The sequence below is a fragment of the Gallus gallus genome, chromosome W (assembly GCF_016699485.2).
Source record: "Gallus gallus isolate bGalGal1 chromosome W, bGalGal1.mat.broiler.GRCg7b, whole genome shotgun sequence".
NCBI classification, from domain to species: Eukaryota; Metazoa; Chordata; class Aves; order Galliformes; family Phasianidae; genus Gallus; species Gallus gallus.
In genome coordinates, this window is record NC_052571.1 from 2,263,251 (window position 1) to 2,283,090 (window position 19,840).

General features: G+C 41.7%; 1 protein-coding gene across 3 annotated transcripts in view; it reads right to left on the reverse strand.

Moving 5' to 3' along the window:
* LOC100858742 overlaps positions 1–19,840 on the reverse strand; it is a 215,506-nt gene that overhangs the window by 134,083 nt on the left and 61,583 nt on the right. For 2 of the 3 annotated variants that reach the window (XM_040655207.1, XM_040655208.2), the window contains exon 1: positions 11,296–15,284. The exons of the other annotated variant lie outside the window; for it this stretch is intronic. In XM_040655207.1, the coding sequence (XP_040511141.1) occupies positions 11,296–11,632 (337 nt within the window). In that variant the 5' untranslated portion in view covers positions 11,633–15,284. Of the gene's footprint in view, positions 1–11,295; positions 15,285–19,840 lie in introns of those variants that run through there. 3 annotated transcript variants of the gene reach the window in all.

Below are 19,840 nucleotides of genomic sequence, written 5' to 3' on the forward strand. Positions count from 1 at the left end.
ACATTAAATGTTGGAAAGTAAGGGGACCTAAGAGAGCTGGTTGACATCTAAACACCACTTATTCCAAGCTCAAGTTTGGAGCCTCCCTAAGAGTACAAAATCAGGGAAAGGCGGCAGGAGGCCTGCATGGATGAGCAAGATCCTCGTGGATAAACTCAAAGGTGAGAAGAAATTACATAAAATGTGGAAAAAGGGCCTGTCCACTTGGAAAGAACATAGGAATGTTGTCAGGTCCTGCAGGTATATGAAGAAAGCTAAGGCTCACTTGGAATTAAATCTGGCAAAGGAGACCAAGGATAACAAGAAAGGCTTTTTTAAGTATGTCAGTAGTAAAAGGAAGACTAGGGAAAATATGGGTCCGCTACTGAATGAAGTAGGTACTCTGGAAACAGGGGATGCTGAGAAGAGAGCATCTAGCCAAAATCAGTGCAGAGAAATCCATAGGCCCCAATGAAATGCACCCATGTGAGCTCAGGGAGATGGCAGAAATAATTGCTGAACCACTTTCTATGGTCTTTGAAAGATCTTGGAGAACGGGAGAGGTGCCTGAAGACTGGAGGTTAGACAATGTCACACCAGTCTTCAAAAAGTGCTAGAAGGAGGATCTGGGCAACTACAGGCCAGTCAACCTCATCTCTGTTGCTGGAAAGGTGATGGAGCAACTTGTTTTGGATGCCATCTCCAAGCAGCTGGAAGAGAAGGTTATCAGGAGTAGTCAGCAGGGATTCACCAAGTTGTTCATTGTTCATGCTTGAACAACTGTGGTATAAAGAAAGTCATTATCTTGTTAATGAGTAAAAAGCTCAGCAATAACTTGAGCCAGACACAAGGCGCCTGGCTCCTACATGCAATCAGTTGTTGTTGCCCAGGTATAAAAGTTGATAAGCACCTACAATAAACGTCTTTTGTTCTGCACCAGTAAAGGAGTCCACGCCTCTTTTGCCACACCAGCAAGGGAGCTCAGAGGTGTCTTGCCACAACCAACCTGGTAGCCTTCTATAATGTCATCACCATCTGGTTAGATGAAAGGAGAGCAGTGAATGTTGTGCACCTTGACTTCAGCAAGGCATTTAACGTCTCACACAATATCCTTGTGGTGACGGTTAGAAAGCATGGGATAGATGAGTAGACAGTGAGGTGGCTGGAGAACTGGCTGACTGGCAGCGCTCAAAGAGAGGGTTGTGATGTATGGCTCAGAGTCTAGTTGGTGGCCTGTAACTGGCAATGATCCTCAGGGGTTGGTAATGGCTCTGATCTTGTTCAACATCTTCATCAATAACCTGGATGAAGGAATAAAGTCCACCCTCAGCAAGTTTGCTGATGATACAAAGCTGAGAGGAGTGGCTGACACACCAGAAGGCTGTTCTGCCATTCAACAAGCCCTGGACATACTGGAGAGTTGGGCGGAGAGAAACCTGCTGAGGTTTAATAAGAGCAAGCGCGGAGTCTTGCACCTGGGGAGGAATAACTGCATGCATCAGTACAAGCTAGGGGCTGATCTGCTGGAGAGGAGCTCTGCAGAGAAGGACCTGGGTGTCCTGGTGGACAACGGGTTGGCCATGAGCCAGCAGTGTGCCCTTGTGGCCAAAAAGGCCAATGGTATCCTGGAGTGCATTAAAAAAAGCATGGCCAGCAGGTCGAGGGAGGTGATCCTCCCCCTCTACTCTGCCCTGGGAGGCCACATTTAGACTACTGTGTCCAGTTCTGGACTCCTCAGTTTAAAAAAGACTGGGATCTCCTAAAAAGAGTCTAGTGGAGGGCCACAATGATGATTAAGGGCCTGAAACATCTCTTGTAGGAGGAAAGGCTGAGAGACCTAGGACTCTTTAGCCTGGAGAAGAGAAGGCTGAGAGGGGATCTCATAACTGTTTATAAATATCTAAAGTGTGGGGGTCAAGTCAATGGAGGCAGACTCTTTTCGATGGCATGCAGCAATAGAACAAGGGGCAATGGCAACAAATTGGAACACAGGAAGTTCCATACTAACACAAGAAAGAACTTCTTTACTGTGAAAGTGATGGAGCACTGAAACAGGCTGCCCAGAGAGGTTGAAGGTTTCCTTCTCAGGAGATATTCAAGACTTACCTGGATGCCTCCCTGTGAAACCTTCTGTAGGGAACCTGTTTTAGCAGGGAGGTTGGATCTGATCTCTAGAGATCCCCTCTAACCCCTACAGTTCTGTGATTCTGTGGTTCATCTCACTAGATAAATCAAAGCAGACTGAATAAAAGGCTAATCTATTATGTTGTTAAGAGTAGTTGAGCATGAACAATGGGAACAATATGGGGCCATTAGTTAGGGGTGGAGTTTGGAGCATAGAATAAGCGTGGAATATTGTACTGGAATTAATTGTAATAACCACTCCCTGTACTATAAATATGCATGTATTCCCTCTATAAATGGGGATGTTTACCTGCTTTCGGTGTGCAGGCTAGGAAGGAGTTATCCCCCCTGCACCCAGCTGTCCAAATAGAATATACCTGCTCTACAACTACTTCGTGGTTATAGAGTTTGTTCCGCAAGTCAAAATCATAAAATGATAAAAGTATTTCTAAACATTTCCTTTATGAATTTTAAACTAATGCATTTAAGCAACATATGCTAAACTTATTCACCATGAACTTTAAACATTTTAATGGAGAATTTTAGTACTTAGAATATAGACCAGAATATAGGTCTGTTTCCGTATCTATGATAAATCTTTTTTTCATTTAATCAGGACTTCAAACTTATAAAGATTGTAATGTTTTTATGGTAATTGACAAATTACAATACCAACATAGCATAAGAGAAATCCAGTCATTCTGTGTTGAAACTGAGCAACTGCTGAACGTTACAGAGCAAGACTACAAAGTGATATCATATTGTCAGGGACATGGGGTTTATAACGCTTCAGGCATCTTTAGGAGCCCTGGCTATGTGTAACACAGATTTTTTCTCAGCAGAGAGAAATTCTGGTGAGCCATGTGTAAAGGCTTATTAGGAGTATTTCATACACCTTTCAGGTGCTCCTTGAAAGGCTCCCGTACACATCTTGGTTGTATAAGAACTTACAAGCTTACCAAGTTTCTCTTTTAAATCTGCCAGGAAAACAGCATCAAAATGCCATGAGCTGCAGGCAAAAAACTGTATCCACTCACACCACTATCCTATATTTACTTTATAATTTAATAAATTGCATTGCTTCAGCACAAGTATGAAAAACAAGCTATTTATCCTACTGATAACCCATACATTATCAACTAAGAAGCACCTAAAGTACCTTTAGAGAATTTCTTTAAAAAAAAAAAAACACAATATTTATAATTTTTATCTTAAGTTTTCACACAGTGCCTTCAACCCAAATTTCATTTAGAATTCAATGCTGAATAAAGTGAAGAAAGATCTTTCAATTACCACATTCACTTGCAGATGAGTTGTATGAAACAAATTGTTCATGGGTTTATAAGAACAGTAGACAAAATTATGGTGCTTCAAGAAAAACATACATATAAGGAAAAGTGATATTAAGCTTTAGTCTACATTTTTGAAAAATACATTTTTGTGGAAAAGGGCAATTAGAACTTGAGAAGCTGTTTGAGAGCATGGATGTTTCTGAGAGATTTTTCTGTGCTCTGTCACTTTTCCTTCAGTTTTCCCACTCTATCCCAAGGTGCCTATAACTGTATGCTGAAAAACATACCCACTTTATAACTACTCTGTGGTTCTAGAGTTTGATTCCACAAGTCAATGCTGCTATCTGAAGCACAGAATAAGGCTTCAGAAAGGTTCTGTGAAAAGTTCAGTATTGTGTTATTTGCCCTAACCAACCCACTTTGAACTTCATTTTTAAATAATATTAAAATATTTTCTATATTCTGGATCAGGAAGTTACTAAAGCAATAAGATCCCCTTTAGCCTTCACTGAGCAAACCAAATAATTTGAAGAAGTAATTACACAAAATATTCTGTTAATGCTTGCTTGCAACACCACAGTAGTCCTTAGATGTTGTGGATGATAATTGTGATGTAGTATTGTAGATGGGAAGACATGCTGTAAGGCTGGTCTGTCTTAACAAGGCAAAAGAAATGACAACGGGATGCCTAAAATGTGACAGACAGCATCAAGGTGTTCCCCTTTGTCTTCCTTATCTGTGTGTGCAGAGACTTCTCCAACTGTCCTTGCATTCCACAGCAATCTTTGGGACATAAGGAGTGTTGGGAGGAATTAAGCAACCCCCAAGGACTAACAATGGACCATCAGGATGCTAGAAGGACGCTAGATGACATCAAAGATTGCCAAATAAGGATATGTCTGATAGGCAGTCATTGGAGGTGGATAGGTTAATGAATTTGGGAATGTAATGAATATGAAACACATGTGAAAATATAACCTGTTTACAAATGATCAACTGGCAGAGCATTCTTGTAGAGTTATCTCAATGCTACCCCAGCACTGCCAATAAAGAATACCTTACTTAACAGTAACAAAACTTTGCTGTTAAGTCTCTACTCATCGATTTCTTTTAATCACAACTTATCTCAACCTCTCCTCACACATTGCTATGCTCTGCCAGACTTGTTCTGGTACACCAGTCTCTTTGGAATAGGGTTTCTATCAGCATATTTCTCCAGCCCGTTGAAGTCCCACTTGATACATGTTGAAGCTTGTTAAATCCCTTACTGAATAACCTTGTAGTTTGTTTAGATAATGGGAAGGGTCTGTGTCTTCAAATTTAAACTGATAAGGGAGGTTCCTGACACTTTGTATACATAAGGAAGGTTCCACGAGTCTTTGTATGGAATATGTATGTACCTCCAGGAAGGCCTCTGAATGTATATAAACTGAAGACCTTTTTGTGCAAGGTATGCATGATAGGAGGAGAATATCCCACACATCCAGTGCTGATATTAAAGAATGCCTACTTTCCAGCACTCCAACTTGAGTCTTAGAGAGTTTCTCGATTGATCGCTGAGTAAACAGCCTGCCCTCCAACATATCAATATCTTCCTCCAATGTGCTATTGAGATGAAAGAAGAAAGGTCCTTGCAATATAAGATCTGAGAAAAATAACTTGTTAAACAAATTTAACTTGCAAATATATGGCAGTTTAGCACCTGTGTGTAAATCTTGTTTGCTAGAAAGAACAAAGTGTGACAGACTTCACAGGATACAAAGATAGCTCTAGTCGGGCAAAACAACAAACTCTCAATTCAGATTACAAAATATGTATAAACAGGAAATGAAGGGTGGTAGGTGATACCCTGAGTACCTCAGCCAGTGGGGAAAGGGCTCGCTAGCATTGGAGCACAGGGATAAAAGAGGAGCTGCATCCCCCAGTACTTTAAGAGACCCCACAGGACGTGCCCCAGTGGACTTTCCCTTTATTCAAATAAAGAAAGCTGAGGACTCTCCTCTGTCTCTTTTAGGGATAAAGATGATTAAGCAAGCTTAGTGGAGTAGAAATTTTCTTAACACTGGGTATTGGTCATTTATTTTCTCTATATTTATTTTATCTTGGTGAATGGTTTTCTCTCAACTCTAGTTCTTTTTTTCTTTCTTTCCCCGTTCTCTCCTCCATCACACTGGAAATGGGGTGGGGGGGGGGGGGGGAAGTGGGCAGACAGCTATGTGATGCTGGGCCATTTGCTGGGTTAAACAGCAACAGTCAAAGTGTTTTATTTTTTAAGGAGTGCAAGCCAAATGGCGCTAAAAGATAAGAGGATTGTTAAACTTGCAGAGAAAAGCATTCACCAATGAGGGCTTAATTACTCATCTATTGAAGGTGGTGAATTTACCACAAGAGGTGGATATAATACATGTCAGGGGACATCAGGCAGGATTTTTGGAAGAGGCAATAAGCAATCTAGGTAAATGGCAGAGGAAGCTCAAAACACAGAACCGCACTTCTGCCTGAAGCATCTATCTTCCCTTTACTCCCAACAGCTTGGCTGCTGGCAAATATCATAGGGTTACTTGTCCTAGCAAGAGGAGCCACTGAGTGATGTGTAAATAATAAACAAACAAAGCAAATAGCAAAAAGAGACTGACCATGGGCAGAGCGACCCTTCCAACAGTGACAGGTAGCTTTGTAGGAATAGAATGTTGCTTCTGCATTAGAACTAACAAGATATTTTAATAATAGTTCTTTTCGGAGGGGATCTTTTTACCTCATCAGGGGTCTCTGATAGTCTTCGCATGCTCAGCAGATAGGTGAAGTAATTTATAGTCACAGTGAATAAGGGAGTCTGTCATATATTGTAAAAATTGTAAAGTAGTTGAGCATGAACAGTGGGAAAAATGTAGGGTACCTCAACCGTAACCCAAGGAGCCACATCCTAGAAACCATCCTAGAAACTGAACTGGTTGAAGCTGGAATACATATAGCCTTCATCCCCACGACCACCAGGAGGCACCACACATGCGTAGAAGCATTAGTTAGGGGTGGAGTTTGGGGCGTAGAATGGGCGTAGAATATTGTAATGAGTTTCTAGAAGCAATTGTAAAAACCACTCCTTGTTTTAGAAATACTATGAACATGCATGCATACATGAAGGCGTTCACCCACTTTCAGTGTGCAGATTAGGAAGGGGCTACCCTCTTTGCACCCAGCATGCGTGCGGCACTGAATAAATGCCATGGTTTTGTAATTTTGCTATTGGTATTCTGTCATGGTTTTATGATTTTTGGTTCCCTGATCTGTGGGAATGGATACGTCTATCCAGTAATTCCGATAAGGCCCAAGGGTGGGCCTTGCAGCAGGGAGGGGAGCCTGAGGATCAAAAAGGAAAAAGGGAAGGTCTCATGAACTTGCTAGGTGTTATATCTCCTCTCTGAACACAAAGTGCTCTGGGGTATGTAGTTCTCTTCTGGGACAGGTACCCGGAACTGGAGCTTTAACTCTTTAACCTTCATGATTCAAGGGCATTAGAGTGCACTGTGCACCGGTATCCACCAATGCCTTATATTTCTGTGGTTCTGATGTGCCAGGCCGTCGGATCCACACAGTCCAATAAACTCTGTTATCCCTCTCCCCCCCCGATTGAGGGCAGGGCCCCTCTATTCATTACCTGTGGTAACTGGAGCAACTACACTGGTGGTTGGTCTGTTCTGTAATTCTCTCACCCGTGCTCGCAGTATGGGAGTATCTTGATCATGCCACTTCCTCATGTCTTCTCCATGGTCGCGGAGGTAACGCCACAAGGCAACACGCGAAGCCGTCCTGTTGTTGTTTCTCACTCGTGCAGGAAAGCGTTTGCCTTCAATAGCTGAAATTTTTGATGATACAGGTGGGGAGGGGGATCCATCTTCTTTAATTAATTGGATTTTCATTAGTTTGATCAGTTCTTTCATTAGGCCCCTTTGCTTATCCTGATCTTCGTCAAATGTTTCTGATACTATTACAGGTTCATTACGATTAATCAATCGAGTCACTTGCTCTTGCACTTCATCCAGTCTGTTTGCGAATTCTGAGATGGCTGAAATGAAAATGTGAGATGGGGGTAGATGTTGTTCATAGTTTTGGAGTGTAAGAATCAATTCGAAAACTGGGGGTCTTCTCTGTTGGTCCTCGTATCTGTGGAATGTTGCTACTAGTGTGAGGGCGTATCTGTCTGGTGCTGCTCTTGTAAGCTTTTGCCGTATGTCAGGTGTTGTCCTCACTCTCTTCGGATCATGGTTTTGGTGTGGATCATTAGGAGCAAAATTAGAGTCATATAACGTTTCCACCAGGGCTATTTCCCTCAAATACTGAATACCTTTCTCAATTGTATCCCACGTTTTCATTGCAGGCTGCAGAAGTTCTTTGTAGGGATACCTTTCCCTCACAGCTATTAATATTCAGTCCCAGAGGGTTGCAGCTCCATCCAAACATCTACTAATTCCTCTGTCAATGGATTTGTCTCTGGCAATGTCTCCTAATTGGTGGGCTTCGTTACCATCTAGAGACAAGCTACTGGCCCCACTATCCCAACAGCGAAGCAACCAGGTGACAACAGTTTCATTCGGGCGTCGTTCAAATTCCTTTCTTGAGCTTTGGATTTCAGTCATCTTGAGAGGTCGACAAACAGAAACAGAGATCTGCTCTTCATCGCTGTCCTTTTCATGCCTCTTAGTTTTTGCCTTTGCCTTTCTTGGTTCTGAGGAAGTCCCCTCGCCTGGATCTTCCTCTACCTCCTCCTCCACTTCTTCTTCTTCTTCTTCTTTTTTTGCTCTCGACGCGAGGACACCCGCTTCCATTTCTTGCCTTCTACAGGAGCTACTGACACTGTTATTAGTGTCTGCTGTGACTGATCAGATCTGACTTGAAGATTTCCCCCTTTGGCAAGCACCTCTGCTCGGAACCTCTCTCTCTCCAGAACAGTACTATACAGAGCGCGGTAGGCACAAGCCAAGCCCCAAATAAGCCGTACCTCCTTTGATCTATCTAAGCCACACCGTCCCTGATTCAAATGCTGGCTCAGTTTCTCGGGATCCCACAGATGTTCAAGAGTGAAATCCCATGGCATGGTGGGTCCCCACGCTTCTAAGATTCTTCCTAAACCTTTCCATATTCCTTGCCAGTCATCATTCTCTGGTCTTGGAGGAGGCTTCTTCCACTTAGCACGAATGGAGAGAAATACATTCAAAGATACTGATAACATGCACACAAGTATGAGCACTGACTCGGTATTTGAAAAACGTGCGACAAACTGAGAGGGAAGCCTGGAAACCGGTTCGAAAGTGTCAAAATTCAAATTATACAACATTGCATAAAGCCACCAGGCAGGTGCCTCTATCAGTGCCCTTATTTGGTTGTATATGAACACAATTCCACAGCAGGACATCAAGATGTTAATTATAGACCGGTAACTGGCAAGGAACATGATAGCTTTTAATCCCTTATACAGTGCTCTGACAATAAAGAGCAACCTCATAGCTGGTAACTGCTAAAGGGAGGGGGGGGGGTGAAGGGAAGGAAAAAGAAAAAAAATAGGAAACAAATGGAAACCACTCGGTACAGTGTCTGGACTTTGGCGGATTGCCCAGGCTATAATCTAATCTATGAAGGTCACACCAACACCAGCAATGCCTTGTAGTCTCACAGTCTGGCTTAATGAAATCCTTTTTTTCTTACTAACATTATAAGCTTCGGACGTCTAACCGCATTCTCCACCAAAAATATGTCACGGAGTTACCTAGATAGATCTGTGTCTGTGACAGGGGGGCAGTAGGCACCGCGGGCCCCCTCCCCCCCCCGGATTCCCGAGAAAAAAATGGAGCAGCGGCAACGATCTAAGAAGGAGAACTTATTTTACTAACTACGATGTTGGAATGCAAGATGACACGATATAATACAATCTAATTGGGAGTAAGGATAATAAATCAAATGAAATGAGAGAGAGCGAAAAGAGTGAGAGAGAGAGAGAGAGAGAGAGTGAGAGAGAGAGTTTCCGAAACCAAAAGCCCTCCTTCATGAAGGCGCACGGCTTGGAAAGCACACCCACTCCTCTCCCTGGCAGCAAGCGAAAGTGAAACAAAAAAGACCGTGCGCAACCAGATGACGTATCTTCCGTGATGTATCTTCCTTCTCTGACCGTGAGGTCCTCTGGGATACGTAGTTCTTCTCTTTTGTCCATGTTGTTATGATGTGGAATACCAATAGCAAAGTTACAAAACCATGACAACTACTATTCCCAAGAGCCTCCTCTGTTCCCTACATGGTCTCTGATTCCAGGTGACAGGGGTGAACAGCCCTTCCAGGTTGCAGCAGCGCAGTGAGCAGCATGGTTAGAGCCTTTCTCTATCCCATTTTGTTTGATTTATTAATTGTAACTCTCTTTCTTATTATTATCTTACATTCTTTTACCATTTCTGGTAAATTTGTTATTTCTCCTTATCTTAATTGGGTCATTTTTCTTTCCTTCTCTCCCAAAAGGAGGACGGAGTGTGAAAGGGGCTCCCCTTCCACTGTTGCACTTGAAACTGTGACACCCTGCTATTACTTTTTTGCAACAGAAACACTGAATCAAGTTTTACTGCCTTGATTTGAATTTGCTTTATGCTGTGTGTTTATGCTGTGTGCTTTAAAAAAAAATCCAAGTAAGCTATGCAAATTCAGTTGTTTAGTTAGAAGCATGTAAAGTAAAACCCCAAACTCTCATTAAAACAGCATGTGACAAACTTAGGGATTTCCTATAGCTCTCAAGGGAGAGAAGTGGCATAAATGTTGAGGATGAACAAATGGCTAAGACCAGCCTGCAACCAGGCTGCTTGGCCCCCTGGACCTCCAGGGATTTCTGCCCTACAAGCAGATCCTTTCAATTTTATTTACTAAACTGACAGCTTGTGTCAACGGTTTAAGGGCTGGTCCAGCCCGGTTCCGCGACTAGTGGGATTACGGGTTCCGCGACATTTAGCAACATTTAAATTAAGCCTTTCTATAAAGGTTTTTTTCCTATGCACTTGTATAAAAAAGAATTAATGAAGTAGTGGTGTTTCACCTGCTACTAAAACCTGATGCTGCACTCACACAGGTCTTCAAGTACTCCCATGCAGAAATGTTTGCCACATTGAAAACATAATTCAATATTAAAAACAGCAATATAGAAACTTGAACAGACCAGTGGAGTTTTACTAGTGTACACCAGCTGATCAAACCTGATGCATTTACTCTTTCAAAACTGTAAGATCATAAATAATTATTTAAGAAACTAAAATGTTTCTTTACTCCATTCTAAAGTATAAGACACAGGAAAATTATACAAACTCCAAATCTGATTATCCACATTTGTGCAAAACTCCTACTGATTTCTCTTATACTTGCTAAACTCAGAGGATTTGTAGTAATTTGTTGAGATGCGAGCATAAACATGCATTCAAAATCCATCTCCAGGTTGGAAAGTGAAAATTTCCTCCTGGTACCCTTAAAGCTGGACTACTTTAATGAAATACTGAATGGATGAGATTAAAGTTAATGTTAAAATTTCAGCTGAAGAAATTCTAACTCCCTGAAAGTTTCTAGTCAAAGCCCTTTGAAAACAAGCTTAGAATGGAATTTGTGACAAACTGAACTGTAGTCATATACTATAGTAAAAATACTTACGGTTTTTCAGGAAAAAAAAATAAAGTCTTGTCAGTGGCAGAGTCCCTGGCAATGCTACCCAGTTGGCAAGCTTCTCTACTATCTAGCCACACACTGTTGGCCCCATTGTCCCTACTTCGAAGTAACCAGTTGACAATAGGCTCATTTGGGTGGTGTGAAAAGTCTTTTCTCAGACCTCGAATTTCATTCATTTTCAGAGATTGATCAGTAATGGTGACGATGTCTTGCTCACCTCCTACTCTTTCAGAACTTCTTGCTACCCTCCTGGGCATTGGTGATCGCAGTGTTCTTGAGGGCCCTTCCCATGGATCTTGGAGCTGCTCCTCTGGACCTCTTTCCTCCTCTTCTCTTGCAGTGCCTGCTTCCTCTACTTTCTCCTTCTCCTCTTTCTTCTGTTCTAAGTGAGTCGAGATTTGTTTCATTTTCCACCCTCTTACAGGGGCAACTGACATCAATTGTGGTGCCTCCTGTGGTTGATCAGGTTGGTCAGTTCCTATATTCTCACTCTCCAGCTCGGCTTGGAGTCTGTCTTGTTTGATTATGAGGGTATTTAGTTCAGATTCGAGCATGACTGGATGAGCCTGAATGCTTTTTAGTTCAATTTGGAGACTGAATTTTGCGAACTGGAAGGCGTCTCACTCAGTTTAGAGTACGTCCCGTTCAGACTTGAGGATGTCCCTCTTGGACCAAAGGGTGTCTCGCTCGGACTGGAGAGCGTCTCACTCAGACTGGAGGGTGTCTTGTTGAAATTGAAGATTGTTGAATTTGGATTGAAGGGAGTGTCTCTCGGTTCGGAGGATGTCTCTCTCAGATCAGAGGGAGTCCCACTCGGATTGGAGGGTGTCTCTCTCAGACCGGAGGGTGTCTCACTTGGATTGGAGGTCTTTTCTCTCAACCACGAGACTGTTTCTGGACCTGGAGATTCTCCCTATCAGCCCTGAGACACTCTCTTTCAGCATGGAGGCTCTCTCCGTTTCAGAAATCCTCTCCCTCTCAGGGATAGTATTAAATAAGGCTCGATAAGCATTAGCCAGGCCCCAAATCATTTGTGCCTCCTCAGACCTGCCTGAGCCGCAACATCCCTGTCTCAAATATCTGTTTAAGCTCTCAGGGTCTTTCAGGTGTTCAGGAGTAAAGTTCCATGACACCAAGGATGTCCATCTCTCTAAAGTCTCTCCCAAGCTTCTCCCTGCCACTCAGTATTCTCTGGTTCTGGGGAAGGCTTCCTCAGAATATTATAAACACAGATACTGAGTGAAAAAATTAAAATAATGAACAGTACATTCAGGGAAATTAACAATGTAATCAAAAACTGCATAAAGGATTCAAAGGAGAGACTGGGAGCCTGCTTAAAAACCACAAGTTCTGTAAAATTAGCAGCTCCCTCTGCAAACAGGTTTAAAAGAGAAAGCAGAATCATTTTTTTTCCTCTTTACAGAAACAAGATAGCAGTGCTCAAAGTTTACAAATATCCCAGATTACTGACAGTCTGCCTGGACTTTCAAGGTCAAGTTTTTCAGCACAGAAACCTGATAAAGTTTCTGAACGAAGTTCTCCGAGAGCAGAGAGAGATTTGTTCTAAAAGCTAAGAAGTGGCCTTTGCCCGCATTCTCCACCAAGAATGTCAAGAGTTTATGGGCTGGTTTGGCCCCGTTCCATGACTAGCGGGGCGGAGGGACCCACAGATCCACACCTCCAAAAAAGGGGATTAGAGAAAAAGGGTAGAGAGATGGACCCCAGAAATAACAGAGGCAACAATCTGAGGAGAAACAAACTGATTTACTACATAAGATAATGGAATGCAAGATAACACACTATAATACAATATACTACAATATAATTAGAATTGGAGCTAATAAATCAAATATAACGAGAGAAAGTGTCCAAAAACTGAAGGCCTTACTATAATGCTGAGGTGAGACATGCGGTTGGGTCGAGCAGCAGGGAGGAGAGCCTGAGGATCAAAAAGGAAAAAGGGAAGGTCTCATGAACTTGCTAGGTGTTATATCTCCTCTCTGAACGCAAAGTGCTCTGGGGTATGTAGTTCTCTTCTGGGACAGGTACCCGGAACTGGAGCTTTAACTCTTTAACTCTCAGTGCACTACATGATGTTATGATGTGGAATAACAATAACCAAAAATCATAAAACCATAACAAATCTGAAGTTACCTATCAGGAATCCTGAAGTCCGTTTTCTCAGAGATGCCAAATCTGAAATACAGACTCATCACAGTGCTGGTATCTGTAGGATGCTGCCGGCAGTGCACTGCATCTTTTGCACTACAGGGTGCTCAGATGCTCCTGCTGAATTGCGCAGCCTGACAGATCTGCAGCCACTGTCATCAGTGTCACAATGCACCTGAACAGAAAAAGTGGGATCTCTTCTCATCTCCTAGAAAAAGAAACATGCTTCTGCCCACAGAATACAGACTAATGGTACAGGTATTCTCCTGTACACCCCAACATGTACATTCAAGGGAGTTATGACAGCTGGAGCTCTGGCTTTGAGGTATGTGAGAGGAATGACCAAACAAAACACTATCGAGTATTTACAAAATCATTTACAGCCAGTGTTCTTGCACATATATTCTTAATTTTCCCACAAATACTACCTAGTGTTTAGTTAAAATTACATCTCAGATTGACTATCCCCTCAGCCTTCTGGATGCCCTTGAATAAATTAATCCCAGAAACATTACAACTTTAAACTCTATATGTTCAGCTGCTGTAATTCACTGCTTGTTCTTTCACATTCATAATTGTTTGCACTGAAAAAAAGATGGTAATGGATAAAAAAAAAAAATTGAGAACTTTTAATTTTTACCTGCATTAACCAAATCAAATTTTTTTATCTATTAATACAGTGAGTTATTTCAACTCTGGTCATGTGGTTTTTGTTTTTAAAGAAAAAAAAATACCTAAACAAGATACTGAAAGTTGACAGAAATTTCACTGCCTACATCCCCAAAGTTATTCTTCATTTATGAGATCAGTACATAAAAGTCAAGTCTGAGAGAAAAACAAGTTCAACTGATCCCCTTGCATAATTAGTTTTGAAACACCTAATTGTTCCATACATATTATTTATTTTTTAAAAAAAGTTAAGGGCATGCTTACAGTCACACTGAGTTAAGTGATGCCTACACATTAAAATAAACCGGTCATTGCAAAAAGCTGCTTCTGCATGCATTGGAAGTTGTAAAGTTGTCATGCTTTAAAATATGCTGCTTTTATCATCATAAAGGTATATATATCAAATCTATGATCACCAGAAGGATTTTTTTTCATAGCAGCAAATTATCTTCCCTGAAGGATCTTAATTTTAAATAGGAAAGGGCAGGTTTATTAAATTACATTTAAACATAACTCATTTAAAATTGACATACAGTTCAGTTAAAAATGCATACAATTTCAGATGAGGGATCTTTCTTGTAAGCTTCTGTCAAAATCTTTGTATCAAAATTATGCATGAAGATGATCTGTAAAGAATTTATTCCAGTCCCTAAAAATTATCTCCTACATAGTTTTTCAAATAGTTACTCTGAAAATAACACAGCTCTCTAAGCTCTTTTTCATAAAGGCATCACATATCTAAAAATCAATAAATAAATAAAGTTTGGGACAAGAATAATGTTAAAATACCAAGGGTGGTATTATACTGAGAATAAATAGCATTTCTTGAGTTTCTTTTACAGTTTTGATTCAAAACCTACAAATCGATGGGAAAACATCCATTGACTTAAGGGAGGAAAAAATTAGACCTACAGAAGATACAATGATTACTTCCAATACGAAGAAAAGGAATTACACTGAAATAATTAGAAAAAAAAATCAAAAGTTACTGTTGTTTAAAAAACAAAGTAACAGAGAGGCCTATAGTGTTCTCTACTTAAACTATGTCTATGCAAAGACTTTCAGTTTCCATTATTATAATGTTGATTTTATTTGCATTAGAAACTTTTAACAAGTTCTAACCGATGAGAAACATACATTTTTGGTAGCTATGGAGAAGTTGCTTCACATGAAGAAAGGCCTTACTGGAAAGGTGAACAAAAAACCCTGTGTGCAGTGACAATAGTAAGAATTAAATTGAGGTTTCTAATATATATATTAAATGAATTTTACTTTAAATATCATAGTTTTGAAGAGTGAGAACAGGACCCTGCAGTTATAGAGAGAAGGGCCTCACAGCAAGAAAAGGGAAAGTAGCTTCACAAAGTAGAAATAAGGGGCAAATAGAGATAGTTTATGTAGAGAGTGTTAAAAAACAAGGGATTCCAAGCACTTTCACAGGCGCTAGGTCCGGAATAACAAGGAGGATGAAGGCCATAAAGATAAGGACTGGAGAGCAGCTCGAAAACATTTGGCAGGGAGGTGATTAGATGTCTACAGGGCAAGCTGAAACTGGTTCGGGGGATGCCCCCCCTTCGGCGTCAGAAGTTTGCAGCGAGGAAGACTACGAGCCTTCATCATCACAACCTACTACGCACGCGCAAGGGGGGGAGGGACTGCATGCTAATGGGCTCTCAGGAATGTAATGAATATGTATCCAAATTCCTGTCAACTATGGAGTGTATATTAGTTTGACCTATATCTATAGCCCGATTTCTCCTGACAGTGTGCAAGTTAGGTGGAACGATCCCCCTTGCACCAGGGTGTACGCGCATCACCAATAAACACATGCCTGCTCTATATCCTTACTGACTATAGGGTCCGATTTCAACACGTCAGTTACCCCCCTTTATCAGGTGACGTGGAATAAGTATAATTTTGTGTGGGGTCCTGAACAGCAGCAGGCTTTTGAGCAGATTAAAAAGGAGAAAGCCCATTGCCATGTCCCTGGAGCCAGTACGGAAGGGACAGGATGTAAAGAACATCCTCTATACTGCTGCTGGAGAGAAAGGTCCCACCTGGAGTTTGTGGCAAAGAACCTCTGGAGAACCTGAGGCTGACCCCTTGGATTATGGAGTCGAGCATACAGGGGGTCTGAAGAGTGCTACACTCCAAATGAGAAGGAAATCTTAGCCGCGTATGAGGGGGTTAGGGCTGCTTCAGTAGTAATCGGTACTGAAACGCAGCTCCTTCTGGCACCTCGATTGCCAGTGTTGAACTGGATGTTCAGAGGGAAGGTTCCCTCCACCCATCATGCTACTGATGCCACATGGAGCAAGTGGACTGCGCTGATTTCACAACGAGCCCCGATGGGGAACCTCAGCAGTCCAGGAATCTTAGAGGTGATCATGGACTGGCCTGAAGGCAAAAACTTTGGAACATCACCAGGAGAATATGAACTACCAGAAAATGAAAAGAAATATGCCCTGTTCACAGATGGATCGTGTCGTACTGTGGGGAAGCATAGCAGATGGAAAGCTGCTGTGTGGAGCCCCACATGACAAGTTGCAAAGGCCACCAAACGTAAAGGACAATCAAGCCAATTTGCAGAGGTAAAGGCTGTCCAACTAGCCTTAGATGTTGCTGAATGGGAGAGGTGGCCAATGCTTTATCTTTATACTGACTCATGGATGGTGGCAAATGCCTTATGGGGGTGGTTACAGCAGTGGGAGCAAAATAACTGGCAAAGGAGGGGTAAACCTATTTGGGCTGCTGTACTGTGGAAAGACATTGCTGCCCAAATAAAGAATATGGTTGTAAAGGTGTGCCATGTAGATGCTCATGTGCCCAAGAGTCAGGCTACTGAAGAACAGAAAAATAACCATCAGGTAGATCAAGCTTCCAGAATTGAGGTGGCTCAAATAGTCTTGGACTGGCAGAACAAGGGCGAATTATTTCTAGCTCGGTGGGCCCATGAGACCTCGGGCCATCAAGGTAGAGATGCAACATATAAGTGGGCTAGAGATAGAGGGGTGGACTTAACTATGGATGCTATTGCACAAGTTATTCATGACTGTGACACATGCACCACAATTATACAAGCCAAGAGGATGAAACCTCTCTGGGGGGAAGGGCGATGGCAAAAGTATAAATATGGGAGGGGTGACAGGTTGATTATATCACCTTGCCACGGTCTTGCTATGGTAAGCGTTATGTGCTTACCATGGTGGAAGCAACCACTGGGTGGCTTGAAATATATGCAGTACCCCATGCTACCACCCGAAACACCATATTTGGCCTTGAGAAAAACGTCCTGTGGTGACATTGCACTCTAGAAAGGATTGAGTTAGATAATGGGACTCATTTCAAAAATTCTCTTATAAATACTTGGGCCAAAGATTATGGCACTGAGTGGATTTATCATATCCCCTTGTCATGGTTTTATAATTCTCTCACCTGTGCTTGTAGGCACCCCTATCATGCACCAGCTTCTAATAAAATCAAACAATACAATGGGTTGTTAAAAACTATGTTGAAAGCAATGGGTGGTGGAACATTTAATCACTGGGAGTAGCATTTGGCAGAAGCCACCTGGTTGGTCAACATTCAAGAACGTATCGATCGCGATGGTTCTGCCCAATCCAGCTTCCTACATACTGTCAAGGGAGATAAGGTCCCTGTTGTACATATAAAGAGAATGTTGGGAAAAGCAGTTTGGGTCTTTCCAGCTTCTGGAAATGGCAAACCTCTCCATGGAACTGTTTTTGCCCAGGGACCTGGGTGCACTTGGTGGGTGATGCAGAAAAATGGGGATGTTCATTGTGTACTATTGTGTAATTTGATGTTGGGGAGTGCAATCAGTAATTTCATGTATATATATGTGTGTGCGTGCATGTTTAATGCATGTTAATTATTGTTTGTATGAATATATATATTAAGCATGATGTAGTGATGTGGAATAAAGGGTGAAATGTTATGATGTACACGTGTTTGGAATGCATGGAATGTCATAGGGGACTTTGCATTTCCATTTTCTGTTCAGAGGGCAAGATAAAACTGTTCACAGATCATGAGATGTTCTCTTTTTCCCTTTCTGCTCATCCCAGCAGTGCGTGTGCTCGTCTCGCCTTCAGCATTAGAGTTTTTGGACACTCTCTCTTTCTCATTTAATTTGATTTATTAGTTTCAATTCTAATTATATTGTATTATAGTGAGCTATCTTGCATTCTGGTATCTTCTTTAGTAAATTAGTTTTCATCCTGAGATCGTTGCCGCTGGTTTTTTTTTAGGCCCATCTCCCTACCCTTTCCCCTTTTTCCTTTTCCTGGGGCATGGGTCCTTGGTTCCCCACACTGTTAATCACAGAACCGAGCCAAACCAACCCATCAACCATTGACAACAGGAATTTGTTTCCACAAGGACTGCTAGCAGTTTGTCTGTTAAGTATAACTTAGTCTTTTTTTTTTTTTTTTTTTTTTTTGTGGTAGTAATATGAGGGCCAAAATTCTATGTAGAATTACTTTGCATTTCAAGAGTCGTGGATGTATGGGAATTGCTAAGTCACGGCCTGAACCAATGATTCAGCACCTGGTGAAGGGACACAGCCAGCCCGGGGAGCACCGGTGAAAGCAATTCACCTGTGGTACCAGAAGGGGTGGAGGTTCCACCCCTCCCTAAGCCTCATTTAAGGGCTGGCTGCAGCAGAGGCTGTGTGTTTGTCTGTAGGTTTTTTTTTTTGTCCTGGTTTTTTGGATGGATAAGCGCTTTTTTTTTGTTTGTCTGTGACCTTTCTTGTTCTGTGGTATTTTAGATCTGGTACTATTTTTCTATACAAATGGGGTTAGAAAGTAATTTGGTTCTTAAATTAATGCATTGATTTGAAAAATTACATAATGTTATTAGCCATACTATCTGCTTACTGATAACCAAGTCAAGTGATGATCCCATCTGAGGGGGAACTTTAACTCCAAAAAGATTTAGTGTTTTAATACATTTTAGTATAGAGGCTGGACAGAATCCATCGTGTATGTTGTGGATTGGATTATTAAGATATCTAGGGGATCGTATAGGGGAAATCCCATGGTGTTTTGAATGGAGAGAAGAGCCTCAAGACCTAAATAGTATTGATCCTCATTAGAATGAGACTTTTGCTTGTACAAAGAAAGGGGCAGTAGCTGACAGATAAATTTGTGAAGTGAAATATAATGGTACCTGTTTTGGGCACAAATGGGTTAAAAACCTGACTGATATATGGCAGGCAATGGATGCTGGTTGTAGTTGTAGAAAGCTTGATTATATGTACAGAGGGCTTTTCTTCCAAAGTGGGCAAGGGGTTAAAACTCCAGTAGTAAATTGGTGGCTTGGTGAATTTATATACTGTACATCCAGGTGATCGGAGAATAAAGGATTTACAGGGATTTGTGAGATGTAATTGTGGGAATTAAGGAAACAATACCCAAATCTCAGAACTTCAGTAAAGCCTTTGAGGTTCAGCAAAGATGAAACCTCAAGTGAATTTTTGGAGAGGCTTAGAGACAGGATGGGAAGGTATTCAGGGATAGATCCTGAAGACCCTGTAGCCCAAGGGCTTTAAAAGGTCGATTTTGTGACTAAAGCCTGGCCAGGTATACAAAGGAAGCTTTGTAAGATAGGAGGGTGGAAGGAGCAACCATTAGAAAACCTTTTGAGGGAGGCACAGAAAGTGTATGTTAGAAGGGAAGAGGAAAGGCAGAAACAAAAAGCAAGAACTATAATCTCTATGGTAGATCAAGTGGTAAAACAGGGAATGGAAACCTGGCAGGACAAGAGTTCCCAAGGAAGACAGTTTGAGGTGGAACTGAGAGGAAAAAGAAAGAATGGAAAACTGAAGTGGCAACCTCCCTGTCATGGTTTTATGATTTTTGGTTATCAGTATTCCACATCACAACATCATGCAGTGTACTGGG